General features: G+C 43.2%; 1 protein-coding gene across 1 annotated transcript in view; it reads right to left on the reverse strand.

Moving 5' to 3' along the window:
* Positions 1 to 22,619, reverse strand: part of LOC142660898 (uncharacterized) — a 127,478-nt gene that overhangs the window by 32,843 nt on the left and 72,016 nt on the right. Inside the window, exons 2-8 of the mRNA XM_075837989.1 lie at positions 21,403 to 21,566; positions 20,742 to 20,933; positions 20,534 to 20,657; positions 1,272 to 1,369; positions 1,108 to 1,186; positions 895 to 992; positions 626 to 740 (exon numbers count right to left, since the gene is read on the reverse strand). Of these exons, the coding sequence (XP_075694104.1) occupies positions 626 to 740; positions 895 to 992; positions 1,108 to 1,186; positions 1,272 to 1,369; positions 20,534 to 20,657; positions 20,742 to 20,933; positions 21,403 to 21,480 (784 nt within the window). The 5' untranslated portion in view covers positions 21,481 to 21,566. The remainder of the gene's footprint in view (positions 1 to 625; positions 741 to 894; positions 993 to 1,107; positions 1,187 to 1,271; positions 1,370 to 20,533; positions 20,658 to 20,741; positions 20,934 to 21,402; positions 21,567 to 22,619) is intronic.

Genomic DNA, 22,619 nt, shown 5'->3' on the forward strand with positions numbered 1-22,619 from the left:
TAAATGACATTTTACTTTATTCTGCGGGTCTATGCGATTACGGCGATACCATATGTATATAGTTTTATTTATGTTTTGTGGCGTTGAACCAATCAGGTCCCAATCATGTCTCCGGTACCAGAGGCAGGGGTCAACAGCGCGATCTGGGTGTCAGCGCTACTCTTGAGACACCTGATGGCGCTTTAAACACCCACCGTGAATTCACGTTGGCGCTGCACAGACCCCAGTAAGCGGCGACGTGAATTTACAGTGGTCGGGAAGTAGTTAAATTACTTTAGAGGAAAGGTTTTTTTTACACCACTGAAAACTTTATTTAACTATTTTTAACACTTTCTATTAGTCCCCACAGGGGATTTGAACTAGCGATCGTCAGACATACAAATGTATTGCAGTGTATTGTCATTTTTACAGGCTCCTGCTGTCCCTCCCAAAGTCTGATGCTAAGCCTAGTGCATGACCGGAATCATAGATCACCTTGTAGAGAACTTTTATGTGCAGTCACAGCTCCCTCAGGTCCTGAACTGTGTATAACACATTGTCTGACGTGTTACTGTAATGTAGAACTAAGGAGGAACCTCACCTTAACAAACCTCCCAATTCACTTTCTAATGTCATTATTACTGACCTGTGGTAAAACCTCCTGGAATTTCCTCCTCCACTTCACTCTTACACGGTTGATCACCCCTCACCCGCTCTTCTTCTGCTTCATCCTCCACTTTAATAATAGTCAGATCTTCCCCCTGATTTCACATATGTAACAATTCAGTACAATACAGAAGAGAGTGCGAAGAATCTAACAGACCAACATAAGAAACCACCAAAATCTATGACCACAGGACCAAAAAGCTCCACACCCCCCTATAGAGAACTGGTATAGGGCTCAACTTCATCTACCTGATGATCCTCTGGGACATTGTGATTTTCCTCTGGACAGTCCTGGAAATACAGAGGACTGGGACATCTCTCTGGTGGATTTCTCCTACTGGATCCATCTGTAGGAAACGCAGTGACGGAAAAGATTGTTTACATGTTATGATGAGAGTAATATCTAGGTGACCCTCAATACAGGTTTTTCTTTACAACTAATTGAAGTCTCCCGCTCCTTACACTGCTGATCAGCCATTACATCCGTCTCCTCTTCTGCTTCATCTTTAACCTCAACCTTAATATCGATCAGATTTTCGCCCTAAACAAACAAGAAAAAAATATAGCATGAACTACGAGTTAATTACTTTATGGTCATATTTTGATGAGACCTTAGCGCCATCTACCTGATGATTCTCTGGGACATTGTGATTTTCCTCTGGACAGTCCTGGAAATACAGAGGACTGGGACATCTCTCTGGTGGATTTCTCCTACTGGATCCATCTGTAGGAAACACACAGTGACGGAATACATGACTACTGTATATCTGTCTATATATCAGACACCACTACCAAAGTAGAGGTGAAATGTACAAATTTCTTTTTTTTTGTGAAAAAATCCTTTTTATTCAATTTTTTCTGTATAACAGAAGGTTTTACCAAAGAAACGCAACTCAATATTTATTGCCCAGATTCTTCCGTTTTCAGAAATATCCCACATGTGACCCTAGCGTGCTAATGGACTGAAGAACCGGCTTCAGAAGCAAAGCTGCACCTAGTGGATTTTGATGCCTCCTTTTTATTAGGCACCATGTTTGAAGAGGTCTTGTGGTGCCAAAACAGTGGAAACCCCCAAAAAGTCACCCTATTTGCCAAACTACACCCCTCAAGGAACTTATCGAGGGGTATAGTGAGCATTTAGACCTCACAGGTTTTTTTGCTGCATTTTGTGGAATTAGGCTGTGCAATTGAAAATGACATTTTTCAGATAAAAGATACAAATTTTTATTTTTTACAAGGAATAATAATTTGTAAAGTAATTTCTCCCGATTACAGCGATACCCCATATGTGGTAATAAACTGCTGGTTGGACAAACGGCAGCGCTCAGAAAGGCAAGAGCGCTATTTGGCGTGTGGATTTTGCTGGATTGGTTTCTGGGCGCCATGTTGCATTTGCAGGGCTTCTGCGGTACCAGTACAGGGGAAACCTCTTAAAAGTGACCCCATTTTGGAAACTATACCCCTTGAGGAATTCATTGCAGTTTTCATGGGGTGCATGCGACTTTTTGATCAGTTTTTATTCTATTTTTTAAGAGGCGTGGTGACTAAAAAAACAGAAATTCTACTATTGTTTTTTTATTCTTTTTTTTTTTACAGCTTTCACCATTTGTAATAAATGACATGTTCACATTATTCTGCGGGGGCGATACGATTACGGCCATACCAGATGTATTTGATGTACCAGATTATAGTTTTTTTTATGCCTTATGGCGTTTGCACGATAAAATACTTTTTATAAAAAATTATTTACTTTTTGTGTTGCCATATGCGAAGAGCCATAACGTTTTCATTTTTCCATCAAGAAAGCCGTGTGAGGACTTGTTTTTTGCGTAACGAACTGTAGTTTCAATTAGTACCATTTTTGGGTACATGCGATCACTTTTTATTACATTTTTTGCAAGGTGAAGTGACCAAAAAATTGTGATTCTGGTATGGTTTATCATTTTCTTTTATGGCGTTCACCGCGCGGTATAAATAACAAAATACTTTTGTAGTTCAGGCCGTTACGGACGCGGCAATACAAATGAAGTATATATTTTTTTTTTTACTAATAAAGGACTGATAAAAGGGAAAAGGGGGGATTTTTACTCTTATTACTATAAAACTTATTTTTTTTAATGTTTACACAACTTTTTTTTTACTTTTATATTTAGTCTTACTAGGGGACTTGAGGGCAGGAGGCCGTGATTGTAATTCTAATACCCTGCACTACATGTGTAGTGTAGTATATAAGAGCTGTCAGCTGTTCGCTGACAGCAAGCATAGTGGGTCCTGGCTTCGTCAGGACCCACTAGGCTTCCGTATATGGCATAGCCGGAGGCCATTGTTAGACCTCCAGTTGCCATGGCAGACACCGCCACCTGCTATCATGTAGTGGGACGTCGACGGTGGTTTAACCCCTAAGAAGCTGCGATCGCTATTTAAACGCAGCTTCTAAGGGGTTAATCAGCGGGGACAACGCGATCGGTCCCCGCTGAAGGAGCTGCAGCAACTGCTGTACGAGACAGCAGTTGTCACAGCTCCTGTAAGTGCTGGGAGGACGGCCGAAATGGCCAATCCTCCCGTAACGTACTATTAGGTGATGGAGCATGAACGATGCACTTACCATGAGTAAGCGGGAAGGGGTTAAATAGGTTTTTTTATTTATTGACTTTTATTAAAACTTCTTTTTTTTAAAGTCTCCTCTATAAACAGAAGCTGGATCATTCGCTACCAGACAAATCCGTACGTACACAAGATCACAATAATGAAGAACACATCTAAGTGTGTAGATTTCTAACGTTAATCTGTTTTCTCTTCGTCCTAAGAGCAGCACAAAAATTGGGTATTTCTGCCCCTGCATACTTGTAATACAGATGGAATTTTTAATGAAATCAAACGAATTAACTAAAGTCTCCTCCCTACATAAGGGCCTATAGCCCCTCCTACCATGTGTTTATTATAAATGAGTAGCCTTGACTAGGGTGGGAAACTTGTGCTGATGTTAGGAAAACAGATTCGCGTTAGAAATCTACACTTCCCTTACATCCTACAGCAGCACAATAATGGGGTTTTAGCAAGAAGTAACCCCATAGGGAGGCCCCTCTTGACTGGTGGAACTCAAAATTGACCGTTCAAGAGCCGTCTCTTCGGAGAACCAAAAATTCAGCCTATAAAAAGGTTGATAACTCTCAAGTGCGAGCTCCAAACTGTACAGAAAATCTGATCCAGCAGGATCAGACTTTATTCAGCCCAAGAGGTGGCCACTGCTCTAGTAGAGTAGTTTTAGACGAAATGAGGTGAATTGGAGATCTAACAATGTAAGCCAATCTACTGGTACCTACACTTCATCTACATAGGGTAGGTTTGGTGTATTTTAAGTCCTTGTTTCTTTCAGGAAACAATGAATTTTCAACCTCCGTAATCTCTTACTCTTGATAGGAAGACACGTGCCAGAACACTGAAAGGGAGTTGACCTGAATTGAGGTTACAAATTAGGAACTTTGGAGTGAAGTCTGGTAGTAACTTTAGCAAGACCATGTCCTGGAGCAATCAGATGTATGGATCCACTGATGACAAGGCTTGAAGTTCCCCTGTTCTGACAGATGTTATGGTTAGGGGCGGACACCCCTCATGTGCAAACAGGCGCCCAGTATAATCTAATTAAGGGACTGAAACAATTGCTCACAGTTACTGTTGCACTGTTGAAAGGACACAACGTAGTGTGCCATGGTAAACTATTGGAGAGTATAGGATCCCACACACCCCACCCCCTACACGGGGCTCTCCACCTCCAGTGACCGCGCTTGATTATGACCTAAAGGAAATAACCCCTTAGGATAGGTAATTATGTGGGACCTCTTCCAGAGGTTCAGAGGTAGTCGATCATAAACCTCTTAGGACTAAGGCAAAGTCTCATTTTGCAATAGGTCTGAGCATAACAGGTCTCCTTTAGCAGACCGTTTCAGGAACCTTTTCACCAAGGGCTTTTGTGACAAAGATCTTACCCAAAAAGCAGACCTGGACTAAATTCGGGACCTTTAAGGTCGATAAACTCAGTCCTTTTCCGAATCCTTCCTGCTGGAAGTATAGGAAGTTGTTAAACCACGGATTGAAATTATCCACTTCTTGAGTGGAATATGAAGCTGAAACAATCAATTCGCCTTGTGTAGGTCTTCTTGATAGCTCCAGACCTGGACGGTGGGCAGGTCTTCATGAATTGATTGGAGAGCCCTTTTGCTTATAAAAGGGGCTGGTGAACCTCCAGGCTGTCTGGTTGAGACTCTTCAGGTTCTGGGAGTTTGAGTGCTCTGAGACAACAAGTTCTGCACTGGGGGAAGTCTCCAGTAACATCCTCGACTCATCTTAATGAGTTAGGAATACTATGACTTCTGTGGCCTGAACGGTATGATGGGCTTTTACCGTGGCCTGGTCTTGCCGGATTTTCATCAATAACCTAGGTGACATGGAAACCGGAGGGAATACATAGGCCAGCCTGAACCTCCTAGGGATGGACAGGGAAACTGCAGCCAAGGGATTGTGCCCCTGATAAAGGGAGAGAAATGTTTCCCCCTTAGTGCTGAACCTGTTGGCCATGAGATCAATCTCTGGCACTTCCAACATCCTGGTGATCTGCTTGAAGTTTCTAGATTCAGAGACATTGCTCCCGGGCCTGTTAGACTTCGACTCAGTCGGTCGGCAATAATGTTGGGGGAGCCTTTAATATATGCAGCAGACAGATGGGTAGGTTCAACTCTGTCCATATCAAAATCTTTCCCATCTCCCTGAGAAGGGGTTCTGATTGGGTGCCACCCTGCCTGATGTTAAGCTGTTCGATTTTACACGGACTGCTTTCCTCTGAACTATTAGAGTATATATTATGGCTTTGAGTTCCTTTGTATCAAGAACATAGAGTTCTAGAGGGTACTCTCTGAGGCCCGGACTGTATACCACTACAGGTGTACTACCAAAGTAGTTGAGATGCATCCGTAATCAACAGGATCCAGATTCTGGATCAGGGACCTCCCATTTCTAAGATGTTTCCACATCTGACGGATTCATGAGTTTGAAATGACATGGTGCAACTATTGTTTAACCACGCCGGGTTGCATAATCTTAGGTTCTCAATCTCTCTGGAAGGGTCGCAAGTGGTCTAAGGCCAAATATATACTTTCCCAATATATTAACCAACAGCGTGGGGATTACTGGACAGTAGTTTGAAGCTGGAGCATCAGATGAATCGCCCAGGTATGGAACCACAGTTATCCCATGTGTTCTCACAGGCAGCTATAGCGGCCACCACCTTAGAAAAGGTGTGAGGAGCTGAGCCGAAGAGATCCTGAACAGAAGAGCTGTGAATTGCAGGGTGCTTGACACTGCCTTTTATTTATACAGCTGTTCTTTGCCATATGCATCTTTCAAGACTAGGGAGGTCCTGAAATTTCTTTCAATGCAAATAATAGTCTCCTATATGAATTTTCTTCTTCTGAAGAATCGGATGTCGATACCTTTCTTTCCTTTGCCCAAAGGCTTAAGAGCTAGAATTGCAGGAGAATACACTCCAGCAGTTCCTCTCCCAGGAGTAGGGACCTCCTCTAGGATCTTCCTTTCTAGGAATTGTAGAAAGGAACATCCAGAATGACCTGATGTAAAGGAGCAGTATGGGAAAATTTATTGAATAGCCGGACTGCATGATCTTCAACCGTAGGGAACGATGAGGTCACCCTGTGGGTGACCTCATCGTTCCCACCCAGCTTCTTTCGCTGCAGACACACAGCATGACGTCATCCACAGGTCCTTCAACCTTGGCGTCGGACGAGAGAAGACACATCGGCTCCAGGCGTCCGAGAGGGTACAGTTGAATCTGCAGCAGCATCACCGTGTGCAGGTAAGCATAGTAAACTCCCTAGAGACGAGCATATTACCCTCTCGGACGCCTGGAGACGATGTATCTTCTCTCGTCCGAAGCCAAGGTTGAAGGACCTGTGGGTGACGTCACGCTGTGTGTCTGCAGTGAAAGAAGCTGGGTGGGAATGATGAGAAGTGTATGACGCTGATTTGTCAGCGTCATACAATTCTATTCACAACGCTCAGTTGGTAAAACGAGTAAACTCGCCCAGTTAGCAAAAACACAATACACGCCCAGTTGGTAAAACGAGAAAACACGCCCAGTTGTCCATTGAAAAGCTCATTTGCATAAATCTAAAATTGCTCATAACTTGGGCAAAAATTATCGTTTTAAAAAAAAAACAAAAAAAAAAAACGAAGCGGTTATCTACATTGCAGTGCCGATCACATTCAATAGGAGATAGGGATTTTATAATCTGGTGACAGAGCCTCTCTAAGCTAGAGAGAGTGTCTGCCAGTGGTAGATAGGGCCATTGTCCTGTCGGACACACTTACCTGTTGGGATAGTATCACCCAAGTAGTCAGGGGTCAGATTGATGATATTATCACATGTAACTCCGACATTTATATCACCTTGACTCCTTGGAGATTTCCAGAAGTCAATGGAACTAGGCATGGATTCCCAGCTAGCTCTCCCACACTGGAACTTTTGAAGATTCAAGCTGAGTAACTTCTGTGAACTAACAAAATCAGGTACCTACAGGCCTGCCATATTTAGCTTAGCTGTATGAAAAGGTCTCTTTTACTTTATTAAAAATAATGACTTTGACTATCAGGAAATGCTGGGAGTTGTAGTTCCACAACAGCTGGAGTGTCAAAGGTTGATGCGCACTTCTACGGTCTGTAATCAGGATGTTTTCCTCTACTGCCATAATAGCTCTTTTTCTAAGGCTTCATCCACTTTGAAGGCTCTAGGCCCCCTAGAGTTGGAGACTAAAGCTTTCCCCTGGTCAACATCCTGGTCCCTTCATGAAATAGACTTCAACAATTTTCATTAGAATGAATTGACTTGAGGCATTGCTCCTGGCAACGCTTAGACTATTCCTGACAGAAAGAAGATCAATTCTTCCGTTTCTGTCTGGATTCTTTAACCCCTTCCCGACTTTTGACGTATAGCTAAGTCATAGCCAGGTAGGGGAAATATGGAACGGGCTCAAGGAGTGAACCCGCTCCATACGATGCGGGTGTCGGCTGTATGTTACAGCCGACACTTCACAGTAACGAGCGGGATCGCGCTCGTTTAACCCGTTAAATGCCGCGGTCAATAGCGACCACGGCATTTAAATCGTTAAAAAGAGGGGGCGACCCCCTCTAGCAGCTGATCGTGCCCCCCGCAATGCAATGAAGGCCCCCAGGTCAGCCATTTTTGGGATCCTACTAAGCCCTGCCACTGGCAGGGCTTAATAGAAGCCTGTCAGAAAGACAATATACTACAATACACTAGTATTGCAGTATATCGTGCAAGCGATCGCTGGTTGAAGTAATATAAAATTGTAAAATAATAAAATTTTGCGTGTAAAACTTTTTTGAAAAATTAAAAGTTCAAAAAAACAACCCCTTTTCCCACTAGAGAATAGTAAAAAAAATAAAACATAATTGGTATCGCCGCATCCGTAAAAGTCTGAACTATTACAATATATCATTATTTAACCCACATGGTGTATTCCGTAAAAAAAAAAAAAAATTGTAAACGCCAGAATCACTATTTTTTTGGTCACCTCATATCCCACAAAAAATGATCAAAACGTTGCATGTACACCAAAATGATATAATTAAAAACTACAGCTTGTCCTGCAAAAAATAAGCCCTCATGCCACTTAATCGACGGAAAAATAAAAAAGTTATGGCTCGCAGAATTTGGAAACACAAAATAAATTTTATTTTTTGCTTGTAACAGTAGTAAAATATAGAAAAAACTATATATATTTGGTATCACCATAATCGTATTGACCCGCAGAATAAAGTTAACATGTGGTTTTAATTGCACAACGAATTCCGTAAAAACGAAGCGCAAAAAACAATGTCGTAATCGCTGTTTTTTACCTATTTTCTATCCCACAAATTTTTTTCCCCGTTTCCTAGTACATTATAGGGCACAATAAATGGCGCTATAACTACAACTCGTTCCGTAAAAATCAAGCCCTAATAGGACTATATCGACGGAAAAATAAAGAAGTTATGGCTTTTGGAAGGTGGGGAGGAAAAAACTAAAATTAAAATCTGAAAGTGGTTTACGACGGGAAGGGGTTAAATCACCGGTCTCTTATATAGGTGCTTGCTAGGCCCTAAACTGTATACCTTCAGTAATCAGAAAAGGGCAGGAGCCTTAGTTTAAAATAGCCATGGACATCATCTTGTAGAGTTGGTTCCTAGCTACTTTGCTCCAATATGTCTTTCGGCAGCCTGCTGAAGACATCTAAGAAATAGATTAATTAGAAATCTAAACCAAACAATAGCTGCACTCAGTGAGGCAGTGCAGCAATGTTTAGACTAAATGCATACATAAACAAAAAGAAGAGGATTCCACTTCATTCTTATCTGAGAGACGCTGAACTCTCCAGGCACTCTTTCTAGAGGGATGAAAAGGTTCAGCATAACAAATAAAAACAGTAAAAAATGGCAAGAAGCATTGTAAATGAACGCCAAGCAGGGAATACATCTACTATTCCCCTCCCCCACACCATGCTAGGAGCAGGGAGCGGACTGTACACTTAACAGTAGCTGAGTGAAACGCCGTTCACAGCTTCCTTCATTGAGACCTCAACATGGACTCAGTAGTGCAAATGCAGAGAGAAAGGAAGCCAGCCAAAAAACAGGAGTCTGTAAACGAACTTCAAATGAGTCACTAAGAACTTCCCTAACGTAAAAGAGAGAGGGAAAAAAGGATGAATCCCTAAACTCATCGCAGGTATTCGACGACACCATCTGCCCTACTCTGTCCGAAGGACAGAAAAAAACCACATGGTAGGAGGGGCTAGAGGCCTTTATGTAGGGAGGAGACTCTAGTTAATTAGTTTGATTTCATTAAAAATTCCATCTGTCCAATTAGTTCGCGGGGGCAGAAATACCCCATTATTGTGCTGCTGTAGGACATAAGGAAAGTTGATTATTCTGAGATTGTGTTTTGGGAACACATTGTACTTTATATTACAGGTAAACTTTGCTCCATACATTCTGTGTTACATAGTTAATTAGGTTGAAAAATAGACACAAGTCCAACAACTCCAACATATAATCCTACGGTGTTGATCCAGATTAAGGCAAAACCCCCCATGAGGTGGATGACAATTGCCCCATTAGGGGAAAACTCCTCCCCGACACCACATCTTTAAATTACAATAAATCCCTGGATCACCATCCCATCTCCAGAATCTAGTACCCATAACTTGTAATATTAAAGAGTACCTCCGGTTATACTGACATTATATAGAAAAACTATTATAGTGCAGGAGTGTGCACAATAATTTAAGTAATTTAGAAAAAAGATTACCATTTTTGATTGTAACTACAGCACGGACTACCCATAGTCCGTGCTGCCGGGTGCTCATAACTCTGCATTAGTTCTGCTCGTCTCCATGGCTCCCGTATTTATAACGGCGGTGTGCACTGCACAATAAGATGTGAACTCTAATCCCGAGTTCTGAGCAGCCGGCAGGGCAGATTATGGGCAGTCTGTTCTGTATTTAGAAGTAAAAATTAAAATACAAGTCATTTAGAAAGACGATTATTGGCACACCACAGTTCATTGGGAGACAAAAACCATGGGTATATGCTGTTGCCACTAGGAGGCTTGGATATACCCTGCCCACAGACACTGAGCTATTTAGTCTGTCCGCAAGCAGTAGGAGAAGCAGATACAAGCTAAGATAAGTATGTCAAACACAAGAGCGGAATCCTCCAAACTGACAAGCGTAAATGCAAAAAAGCCTTGAAAACAATTAGGTGCGAACTGCGGACCCCGCTAAACTGGACAAGAAAAGTATTTTAAGGGGAGTACTCAAAAAACTCCTGTTTTCTGTAGTTCGTTAAATTAAGGGACATAGCCCATAGGATGTCCTACAGCAGGACATGGTCAGTTATTTCACAGTTGCCTGCAATACCTAGCGACCCGGATAAACGTCTGCAGAGGAGAAGGCATGTACCTGGTAGTACATGACAAAAGGTGTGCAGAGAAGACCACGTGGCTGCCTTGCACAATTGAAGGGCAGAGGCCTAATGGCACACAGCCCAGGAAACTCCAACTACACTGATAGAATGGGCCGTGACCCAGAAAGGGGGAATCTTCCCTCGGATGCGATAAGGATTGCGAACAATCATTCAAATCCACCTAGTAATGGTGGCCTTAGAGGTCACAAAACCTTTCCTGGGACCCTGTTGGGGGGATGAAGAGGTAATCCAACCGTTGGTAGGAAGCAGTGATAAAAAGGTAAATCCGCAGAGCACGGACGGCATCCAGGTTGTGGAGGAAAACCACCCAACAGGACGGGAAACGAAGAGAGACTTCTCTCAAGGGTACAAAAGTAGCCACCCGCTGCAAAAAAAAAAAAAGTCTTTATGTCAGATGTAGACCCCCAACAGGCAACCAAATAAGATGGAAAGGGCAGACACCTGCCCCTTCAGGGAGCGGAGAACTAAACAGTGATCCAAGCCCCTTTGTAAAAAGGATAGAGTTCTGGACAAGGAAAATGCAAGGGGAGAAAGCCTCACACCAACAAAAGTAAGCCTTCCATATTAAATGCGGGCTCAAGTGGACTTTCTGGCCTTAAGCATAGAGAGCATAACACTCCCGTAAAACCACAAAACCCTCGGAATGGCAGCTCCAACAGACACGCCATTAAACAAAGCGACCCCAACATCCTTGTGGAAGGGACGTCCCTAAGAGAAAAGGTTGACACGGAGAGCTAAGGGCCAGAGGACATTAGCCAACAGGGACACAAGGTCTGCATATAAACAGCGGCGCGGCCAATCTGGATCTACCAGAATTGCAGGAATCCCTTCCGCCTTGAGCCGTCGGAAAAGCCGTGGCGGGATAGGGAGAGGAGGAAAGACATACAGGAGACTGAAGTCGATCATGACGCTACGAAAGCGGCCACCATAATCCCGAGAACCCACATGCAGAGGCGGAGTGAGGTCGTTTGGAAAAAACAAATCCCTTCCTGAGGAATGGAGAGATACTCCGGAGGAAGGAAAACCTTCCTAAAGTAAATGTCTCGAAACAGACCCCCAAAAAGACGAACTGCTGACAAGGAGATAGGAAAGACTTGGACCGGTTGATCCAACCAACCGAATGTCCCGAGTGATCGGTCGAGCCATCTCGTTGTTCTCAAATGGAGGGGAATTTGATTAGGAGGTCGCACAGGTACAGGTGATCGACCCCTCTGGTGCAAAGGAGTGCCATCATGAAAGAGAAATCTTTTGTAAACCCTCTCGGGGCTGTGGCCAGACTGAAAGGAAGGGCCACTAATTGGTAATGACGAGACAGTACCGCAAAGCAAAGCGCAGGAAGCGCTTGTGGATAGCACAGATTGGGACATGTGGATATGCCTCCTTGATGTCCACAGAAGAAAGAAATTCTCCCTGTTCCATGGAAGCGATGACAGATCAGAGAGATTCCATTCAAAAATTACGGGCCAGAACATGAGCATTGAGGCGCTTGAGATCCAGAATAGGCCGATATGAACCGTCCTTTATAGGCAGAAGAAAAAGTTGGAATAAAAGCCTGGAACTTTTGGTTCAAGGGTACTGGAATAATGACCCCCTGAAAAAGCAAAGATTGCCTGACAAAAGGGGAACAGCAGACTGAAAGAAACACACTAGAGGGAGGTTGGCAAATTCGATTTTGCATCCTAAAGATACTACCTCTTGAACCCAGGGGTCTGAAATGTGAGAGAGAAGCCTGCCCCACACACCCGACGAAAGTCGAGTCAAGGTGCACCTTTAGGCAGAAGGAGCCCTGCTTGTTCTAACCTTTACAAGTGGAGGTTGGGGATGCCAAGAGGGCTTGGGTCTTGAAGGAAGGTTTGGCCTTCTGATCCTGTTGAGTCTGCGGGCTGGAGGAAGTAGTGTTGGGGAAACAACGAAAGGAATGAAAACGGGGGCCTTTTTGCCTGAGGTACATAGTTAGTACGGTTGAAAAAAATACATGCCCATCAAGTTCAACCAAGGGATGGGAAAAGGGAAGGTAAAAATTTCTACACATACGAACTAATATTTTTATGTTCTAGGAAATTATCTAAGCCTTTTTTAAAGCCATCTACTGTCCCTGCTGTGACCAGCTCCTGCGGTAGACTATTGCATAGATTCACAGTTCTCACAGTAAAGACGGCTTGTCGTCTCTACGGATAGAACCTTTTTTTCTCCAGACGGAGGGAGTGCCCCCTTGTTTTTTGAGGGGATTTTACATGGAACAGGATTTCGCCATATTTTTTGTATGTGACATTAATATATTTATATAAAGTTAATCATGTCCCCCCTTAGTCATCTTTTTTCAAGACTAAACAGGTTTAATTCTTTTAATCTTTCCTCATAACTTAGATTCTCCATGCCCCTTATTAGCTTCGTCGCTCTTCTTTGTATTTTTTTACAACTCCAGGGCATCCTTTCTATGAACTGGAGCACAGAACTGAACTGCATATTCTAGATGAGGCCTCACTAATTCTTTGTAAAGTGGTAATATTATATCCCTGTCCCGCGAGTCCATGCCTCTTTTAATACACGACAATATCTTGTTCGCCTTTGAAGCAGCTGATTGACATTGCATGCTGTTATTTAGTTTATGATTTACAAGTACACCCAGATCCTTCTCAACAAGTGACTTCCCCAGTGTAGATCCCACTAGGACATATGATGCATGCTGGTTGTTGGTACCCAGATGCATAACTTTACATTTAATTACATTAAACCTCATTTGCCAAGTGGACGCCCAAACACTTCGTTTGTTTAAATCCGCTTGCAATTCACAAACATCTTCCATAGACTGAACATTACTACATAGCTTGGTGTCATCTGCAAAAGTAAAAATAGTGCTATTAATCCCATCCTCTATATCATTAATAAATAAGTTGAATAATAGTGGTCCCAGCACGGAACCCTGGGGTACACCACTTATAACCGGGTACCATTGAGAGTAAGAATCATTGACCACAACTCTCTGGATACGGTTCTTGAGCCAATTCTCAATCCAATTACAAACTATATTTTCTAAACCTATTGTCCTTAATTTACCCATTAGACGTCTATGAGGGACAGTGTCAAATGCCTTTGCAAAGTCCAAAAATACTATAACCACAGTGGCTCCTCTGTCTAGGCTTCTGCTCACCTCTTCATAAAAACAAAATCAGGCCTGTTTGACAACTTCTGTCCTTCGTAAAACCATGCTGGCTGTCACTTAGAATACTTTCTTTTGTCACATAATCCTGTATATAGTTCCTCAATAGCCCCTCAAACATTTCCCCCACGATGGATGTTAACCCCTTAGTGACCACTAATACGCCTTTTTACGTCGGTCACTAATGGGCTTTAGGCTAGGCTGACGCCTTTTCACGTCAGCCTAGTCTAAGTCCTGCACGGGTCTCCCGTGCAGGCAGGAGCCGGGGCTCTGCTGTCTGATGACAGCGGAGCTCCTGTTCCAACGCCCGCGATCGAAGTTTACTTCGATCGCGGCCGTTTAACCCGTTAAATGCCGCCGTCAATAGCGACCGCGGCATTTAACTTTGTTTACAGAGGGAGTGCGCTCCCTCTGTCACCCATCGGCGGCCCGCGAATGAAATCGCGGGTCTCCGATGTGGTGTCATGGCAGCCGGGGGCCTGATAAAAGCCCCCAGGTCTGCCCTGGACATATTCCTGTTAGGACGCGCCGGAGGCACGTCCTAACAGATTGCCTGTCAGATTTACACTGACAGGCAATAATGCTCTGGTATACGAAGTATACCAAAGCATTACAGCAGCGATCGGAACATCGCACAGTAAAGTCCCCTAGTGGGACTAATAAAATCAGTCATCAAAGTGAAATAAATATTATTAATAAAAAGTACAGTAAAAAAATAAATAAAACCAATTTTTTCCATAAAAAGTGGTTTTATTTAGTAAAAGTGTAAAAAAAAAAAAAAAGTACACACATGTGGTATCGCCGCGACCGTAATGACTCCATTAATAAAGTTAATATGTAATTTAAACCGCAAAGTGAACACCGTAAAAAAAAAAACGCAAAAAACCATGGCGAAATTGCAATTTTTTTCCATTGCCCCCCAAAAAAGTCATAATAAAAATGAATCAATAAGTCCCACGCACCCCAAAACTGTACCATTCAAAACTACGTCTTGTCCCGCAGAAAACAAGCCCAAAAAAATCACTACATTGATGGAAAAATAAAAAAATTACGGCTCTTGGAAAGCAACGATGCAAAAACAAATAATTTTAGTTCAAAAGTGTTTTTATTGTGCAAAAGTCGTAAAACATAAAAAAACCTCTACACATGTGGTATCGCCGTAATCGTACCGACCCATAGAATAAAGGTAACATGTTAATTACGTCGCACAGTGAACGGCGTCAATTTAAAAACGCATAGAACAATGGCGGAATTTCAGTTTTTTTTTATAATCCCCCCCAAAAAGGTTAATAAAAGTTAATATAAAAATTATATGTACCCAAAAATGGTGCCATTAAAAAGCACAACTAATCCCGCAAAAAACAAGTCCTCATACAGCTATGTAGACGAAAAAATAAGAACGTTATAGCTCTTTGAATGCGACTATAGAAAAACGAATAAAATAGCTTGGTCATTAGGGCCTAAAATAGGCTGGTCACTAAGGGGTTAAGCTTACTGGTCTATAATTACCCGGAGAAGACCAAGAGTCCTTTTTGAAAATAGGCACCACATTTGCCCAGCGCCAGTCCATCGGCACTATACCAGTCACTAAATATTATGAAGAGGGGGAAATTAATAACTGAACTAAGCTCTTTAAGTACTCTAGGGTGTAACCCATCTGGTCCCGGGGCCTTGTGTACATTTATGTTATTTAATTTAGCTTGGACCATATCTACATTCATCCAATTCAGTATATCAACTGATATATTAAGAGCACTGGCACCAGATACATCAGCTGGTCTTTCTTATATTGTATATACAGAACTAAAGAACCCATTTAGTAACTCTGCCTTCTCTTGATCCCCTGTGACCAACTCCCCTTACCACTAACTAGGGGTCCTACATGTTCAGACCTTGGCTTTTTTGCATTTACATACTTGAAGAATTTTTTGAGATTCGTTTTACTATCCTTGGCCACCTGTCTTTCATATTATATTTTTGCTGATTTTATAACCTTTTTACAGATTTTATTAAGCTCTTTATAATTTAAAAAGGCTACAGCTGTACCCTCAGATTTGTAGATTTCAAATGCCCTTTTTTTTGTCATGTATTGCCCTTTTTACAGAAGGTGTAAGCCATGTGGGGTTTAATTTTAGTCGTTTATACTGGTTACCAATAGCAATACATTTTGCACTATAATTACCCAAAGTAGATTTGAAAATCTTTCATTTATCATTTGTACCATTATTTGACATTAGTTCTATATCCTGAATTGCAGCCCTCATCCTGGGGAAATTGGCCTTCTTAAAATGAACTGTTTTTGCCCTCTCCGCCTGTGTTTATTTTTTACAGTATAGGTAAAATATATAACGATATTGTGAGCACTGTTACTGAGATTTTCCCAAACATTGACATTCTCAACAAGCTCTGCATTATTAGAAATGACCAGATCCAACAGAGCTTCACCTCCAGTCGGGTCTTCCACACACTGGCCCATAACATTTTCCTGCAACAGGTTGAGGAAATGTCTCCCCTTTGCAGTTGAAGCCGAACCATGACACCAATTAATATCCCGGTAATTAAAATCTCCCATTATCACAACAGTCTGTGCAGCCCGCTCCATTTGTTTATATATTTGACCTTTTATCTCTATATTGGGGGGGGGGGGGGTCTATAGATTACACCAAAAGTCATTTTTTCATGGTTTACCTCCCTTTGTAATTCCACCCACATGGTTTCAACCTCCTCACAATCTTCACCTACTATTGTCTCCTTCACACTCACCTTCATATCACTTCTCACATACAGACATACACCACCGCCTTCATATCACTTCTCACAAAAGAAAGAGATCAGCAGCACATCACAATCTCAGAGAGCCTTCACAAGGGGCATTTAAGCAGGAGAAAAAATAATTCAATCGGTGCAGGCAGTGTCGAGTCGTAGCCTATCCAACTCCAAAGTAGACACAAGAAGGTAGAAAAATCGCAGCACACACGGCGGTTTTTCTATCTTCTTGTGTCTACTTCTCACATACAGACATACACCACCGCCTTCATATCACTTCTCACATACAGACATACACCACAACCTTTCCTATTTGTCCTGTCTTTCCGAAATAGTCATGTTAAGAGCCTAGCCATGTTTCAGCAACACCAACTATATCTATATTTTCTTCCAGCACCAAGGCCTCCAGCTCCCCCATTCTGCTTGCTAGAGCTCTGGCATTTGTGAACATACACTTTAGCTTGCCTTACATTTTTTCACTTTCAGAAATGTGATTATTTGATGCTATTTGGGCATTTTTATTTTCATTGCTGTTTTGTAACAAAAGGATCTCCCAGTGCTCTAGGAACCCAAAGCCTTCTCCTCTACAGCAAGACTTAAGCCATGCATTTAACTCCCTGAGCTCCCGCTGTCTTTCCTGTGATGCGCATGGCACAGGCAGTTTTCCTGAGAATACAACCTTGGAGGTCCTTCCCTTCAGCTTGTAACTTAGTTCTTTAAAATTATTCTTAAGGCTCCTCCATCTACCATTTATTCTGTCGTTGGTACCTACATGGACCACGACAGCTGGATCATCACCAGCCCCTCCCAGTAAATTATCCACCCGTTCCACCACATGCAGAACCCTGGCACCAGGGAGACCGCAAACCATTCGGTTGAGGCGGTCTTGGCGACAAATTATTCTATCCGTCTCCCTGATTATAGAATCCCCTACAACTACCAATTGTCTTGCCTTACCTGCATTACCATCCCACCGACTACTAGCTGGGCTGTTCTCTCGGCTGTTAGGGAGATCAGTATCCACTAGGGCTTACATTTCTGAGACCGACCCCCTCGCATCATCATCCAACTTGGCAATTTTGCTTGGAATATCAGAAACAGGATTGGTCTTCCTTTTCTTGGACCCCTTTCTACTGCCCCTAACTACATTGACCCAGCTACTTGCCTTATCCTGCTGTCCCATGTCTTCACCCTCCAGTTCTACTCCACTAATTGCTTGCTCAGTGAGCAGCATGCTCAAGATTGTCTATCACCCTCAGTGTTGCATTTTGCGCCTCCAGATCTCTAATGCGACCTTCCAGATGAACAACATGCTCACATCTGCCACAGAGGTATTTATCCTGGAACTCCTGCTCCAGTCGTGCATACATATTGCAAACGGTGCACTGAAGAAAACCTCAAATCTTGCTATCCATTATCCCAGTTACAAAAAAACTGTGAACTGTTAAAGTAAAAGAAAAGAAGAGTACTTACAGGGGCTTTAACTCCGTTTTAGTAACTCCACTTGATATAAAAACTACTTGATTTAGCAAGCCAAAACAGAGCAAGCTCAACAGAGGCCTGAGGGCTAATTGATACTACCTGAGAGCAGTTATCCCCCCCCCCAGTCAGTTGCACAGCAGGACAGAAACTAAGAAGGAAAAAAGGATCAATTGTGTCAGTTTTGCAAACTTCTATTAGCAAGCACTCAATTCACACACAGTATCCCACACAAGAACACAGCAAGTTAATCCGGTTTGGTAACTTCACTTGATATACAAACCACTTGATTTAGCACGCCAAAACAGAATAGACATTAACAAAAGGCCTTGATTAGGCCCCCGGCTGCCATATAAGACACCAACACCCCGCAATCTTACGCAGGGCGCCGGTGGGGTGAGAGAGGGAGCTCCCTCCCTCCAAAACCACTCAGAGGCGGCACTCACTATTGAGTGCTTAGGTCTATTCTGAGGAAGATAGAGTTTGCGAGCCCAATCAGTGAAGGCTCTGATAACCCAGACAGATGCAAAAATGGGGAGAAGGGCATAGCCCGAGGCCTCAAAAGTGGTTTTAGCAAAGGAGTCCACACGGCGATCCAGGGGATCTTTGAATGAAGTCGAATCCGCCATCGGTAAGGTAGTGGCCTTGGCTAGGCGAGAAACTGGAGGATCTACCATCAGAGTCCGCACACAAGTGGAAGAATGGCCCTCTTGAAACCTCCAGATGGCTAAAATGGGAAAACTTCTTGTCCGGTAGCTTCTATTCCTTAAAGACAATACCCTCTAGTTCCAAATGGGCTGGTAAAAAAGCCTGAGGACGTTGGGGCTGAAGAAAAGAAATGGAGTCAGTGGAAGGTGCAGAAGCATTGACCTGAAGTGTGTCACGGACGACTCTAATTAGCACCTCCATTGAGGTGGGAAGAGAGGTAAAACATTTAAAACGGACAGGCATCTGCTAGGCCATGCCGGTGGCATGGCCTCGCAGGCATTACCTAAAGGCAGACCTGGGGGCCTTGATTAGGCCCCCGGCTGCAGTAGAAGACACAGACATCCCGCGATCTTATGCAGGGCGCTGGTGGGGTAAGAGAGGGAGCTCCCTCCCTCCAAAACCACTCAGAGGCGGCACTCACTATTGAGCGCAGCATCTGAGGGGTTAAGCGGGCGAGAACGATAGTAATATCGATCTCGCCCGTTCGAGAAGGTCTGCTCCCTGAGCTCAGCTACCTCTGGAAAGCCCTACTCCGCTACATTGATTTCTGTAAAAAGCTGAACAGAAACGATGCGGCTAAGCGCTCACACGAGCGCTTCTTCTGCTTCGTTTTAGCGATTGGTGGGGGTCTCAGTGCTTGGATCCCCACCAATCAAAACTTCTGACATGTCACTATGACATGTCAGAAGTTTGTTGAACGTTTAGTTTAACTTTTAGAGTTTTTCAGTCTATTTTTTTTTTTTATAATTTATGTTTTGGGGTCAGAATTTTCTATAAAGCGTTTGTTTCCAACTGCCAGCGACAGATCTATAGAATGCCGGACAGCAAGCACTTGGCATAAGAAAATAGGGACAGGGGGGGCGACCACATTATGTAATACAGAAGTACTGAGAAGAGAGGGAGGCAGTCAGTCACTCCCTGGACCACATGTCTATCACACAACGCAGTATGGAGATGTGAATTACCAAGCTGCGGATGTGTATACCCCACATGCTGACACAGAATGGGGTCCCTGACAACAATAGTTTCATCATGTTGGGAATACACACCCCTGACAAGGCAATACACACTACTCCGTATACTGCAGTCTAAAGATGTGTACTCCATGCAGTTATGGGGGAACTGTGGATGATAATAACCGAGGTGAACTGTGGCTGTCAGGACATGCTGGGAGTTGTAGTTTTGCACAGCAGGAGAGCTACAGGTTGGAGAACATTGCCCCAGGACATAAAGACGGTGTAAGTGCAGAATTAAGTGTCTACCAGCAGAACGTCTCATCCATGTGCAGAAGAGTAGACTCCAGTATTAGTAGATCTCACACTGAACCTGCAGAACATCTTTCCACACAATTGTCATGTCCGCTGTTCTCATACGGTACAACTTTACACTCCTCATGTTGTAGAGATTATAAGAGCAGCACAGATCAGTCACTGGTTATATAAGACTATGTTCACACATGGAGAAATGGTTGCAGACATTTCTGTGATTGTCCAACTCAAGTGATTGTGGTTAGTAAAAAGTCATGTACCTGCTGCAGAAACAACAACATTTAGTTATATGGAAACTTCTACAACAAATCTGTGACCATTCCCTAGTGCAGCACTGCAGCAAAGCAAGGAACGTGTGATCGGAGATCAGGAATCACATGTCTGTATATACTGCACATGATGAAATTAACACTTCAACAAAAAAATATATATATATATAAATTATATATCTCACCTTGTGCTGTTGGCGGCCGGTAGTCCTCCGTCATGACCTCCTCGTACAGATCCTTGTGTCTTTCTAGATACTTCCACTCCTCCATGGAGAGATAGACAGTGACATCCTGACACCTTATAGGAACCTGACACACACAATGATACAGTCATCACCCAGACACCTCCAGTGCTGTTACTGTAGAATTTCACAGCATTCCCAGCAGTGTCACCTCTCCAGTAAGCAGCTCCGTCATCTTGTAGATCAATTCTAAGATCATCTTCTTATTGTTCTTCTCATGTATCCGGGAGTGAGGGGGAGGCTCTGTGATGGGGCTCTGACTACTGCTCCATCCTCCTGACCCATGGAGATGGATGATGGGAGTCGTACAGTCACCCGATGTCTTCTTCACTATTGTGTACTCCTGGGTATGGAGAGAGACACTTAGAGAACTGAACACAGTATTCCCCCCTCAGTAGAAAGAGGGAGATTGTGACCCCACTGTGTAGAGCTCTAGTGACCCCACATCTTTAATACTGGAGACCTCACCTACAAAAAGACATTCAGAAAATAGAACGAGGCCAAAACTAAAAAGGAAATAATATTTGGACGACTAGATGGACCATGTGCTCTCCTCCTGCCGTCATCTTCTATGTTTCTATATAGAGGTCATCCTGATCCTCCTGGTTCCTTGTCATTCTGATTTCTCTACATTACTATTGCTGCATTGGTGACATGACACATAACTGACCATATTGGTGGCTGATCTTCAGCTTTTCTGCTGTTGGCTTCTTGCCGTCACTTGGAAGGTCTGGACGCTGTTATACAGGACTTCCTATTATGTATTGTCCCTTCCCTATGTGTGACCTGTTCTATAATGTAGAAAAGTTTACCTCTCCGCTCAACAGGTAGATGATCTCCAAGGTGAAGTCTAATATTCTTCTGCTCATCTCATTCCTGTCCTTGTCCATCCTTGGTGGGTGATTCAGGAGAAGGAACGTTGTGGAGGAGAAGATGAGAAAACTGGAGGAACTGGAGGATCTAGTACTGCAGACGTCTTTATGAAGAAAGGAGAAGATGGAGATCATACAGGGGACAACATCATGTGTGACATACAGAACCTCACTTATTGATCATTGAGAGAAACATCTTCTCAGAGCCGTCACCACATGGAATAAAGGGGTATTCCGAACACGGACATTTCTCCCCAGGATATGCCAGAAATGTCTGATAGATGCGGCTCCACCTCTGGTCATGCTTGGCTGTTTCAGGAACTCCTATACAAGTGAATAGAGAGAGTCGTGCACGTGTCATCACCTCTCCATTCTTTCTCCACCTATAGGTAGTCATCACTTCACCAGGCGGGTCCGGGGCCCCCCATTCTCCACATAGGTGTGGGGCCCCCATATATCAGACATTTATGGCTTATCCTGGAAATATAAATGATGAGATATTAGACGTGACCTCAGAGATGCGGGAACCTCAGAGACGTGTAACATTCTTATTTATTACAATAGTGGGAATATAAGTCGCCCCTTATTCATATTGTGTCCCCCTATTCCTCGTAGATTGTGATGAGGACCCTCTTTCCTCATGTAGCTGATAGTAACTGTATGTGCCCCTGTAACTAAGGCCCTGTTCACACCTGTACAACGGATAACAAGCGTGATGGACCCCAGTGACTTATAATGTAGTCTGTCGCGTTCAAGATATATTTTTTTGTTTTTTTCACACAAAACAGCGGGGAATGCAACACTATTATATCCCATCAAACACGACCAAATCTGTGACAATGGCCCCTAAGGCTCTGTTCACACGTGTCTCTGATTTTACATGGATTTTGCCATCCATGTTATTGTTGTTTCCGTAAACCGGTTCACATGCAACAGAAATTTTCCAGGTGGATTTTTTGTGCCACCACAGTAAAAAAATCTGTCATGGAAATAAATAGCATGCTACTTCTTTCTAGTAGAAACACTAAGGATTAGCCCCATTGAATGATAATGGGACTGATTATCACGCGGATCTGCTGCACACCCACAAGTCAGGCTGGAATTTCTGGCCAAAAAAAACACATCAGATTTTTAATGCTGACGTGGATGTGAACAGA

The sequence above is a fragment of the Rhinoderma darwinii genome, chromosome 1 (genome assembly GCF_050947455.1).
Source record: "Rhinoderma darwinii isolate aRhiDar2 chromosome 1, aRhiDar2.hap1, whole genome shotgun sequence".
NCBI lineage: Eukaryota > Metazoa > Chordata > Amphibia > Anura > Rhinodermatidae > Rhinoderma > Rhinoderma darwinii.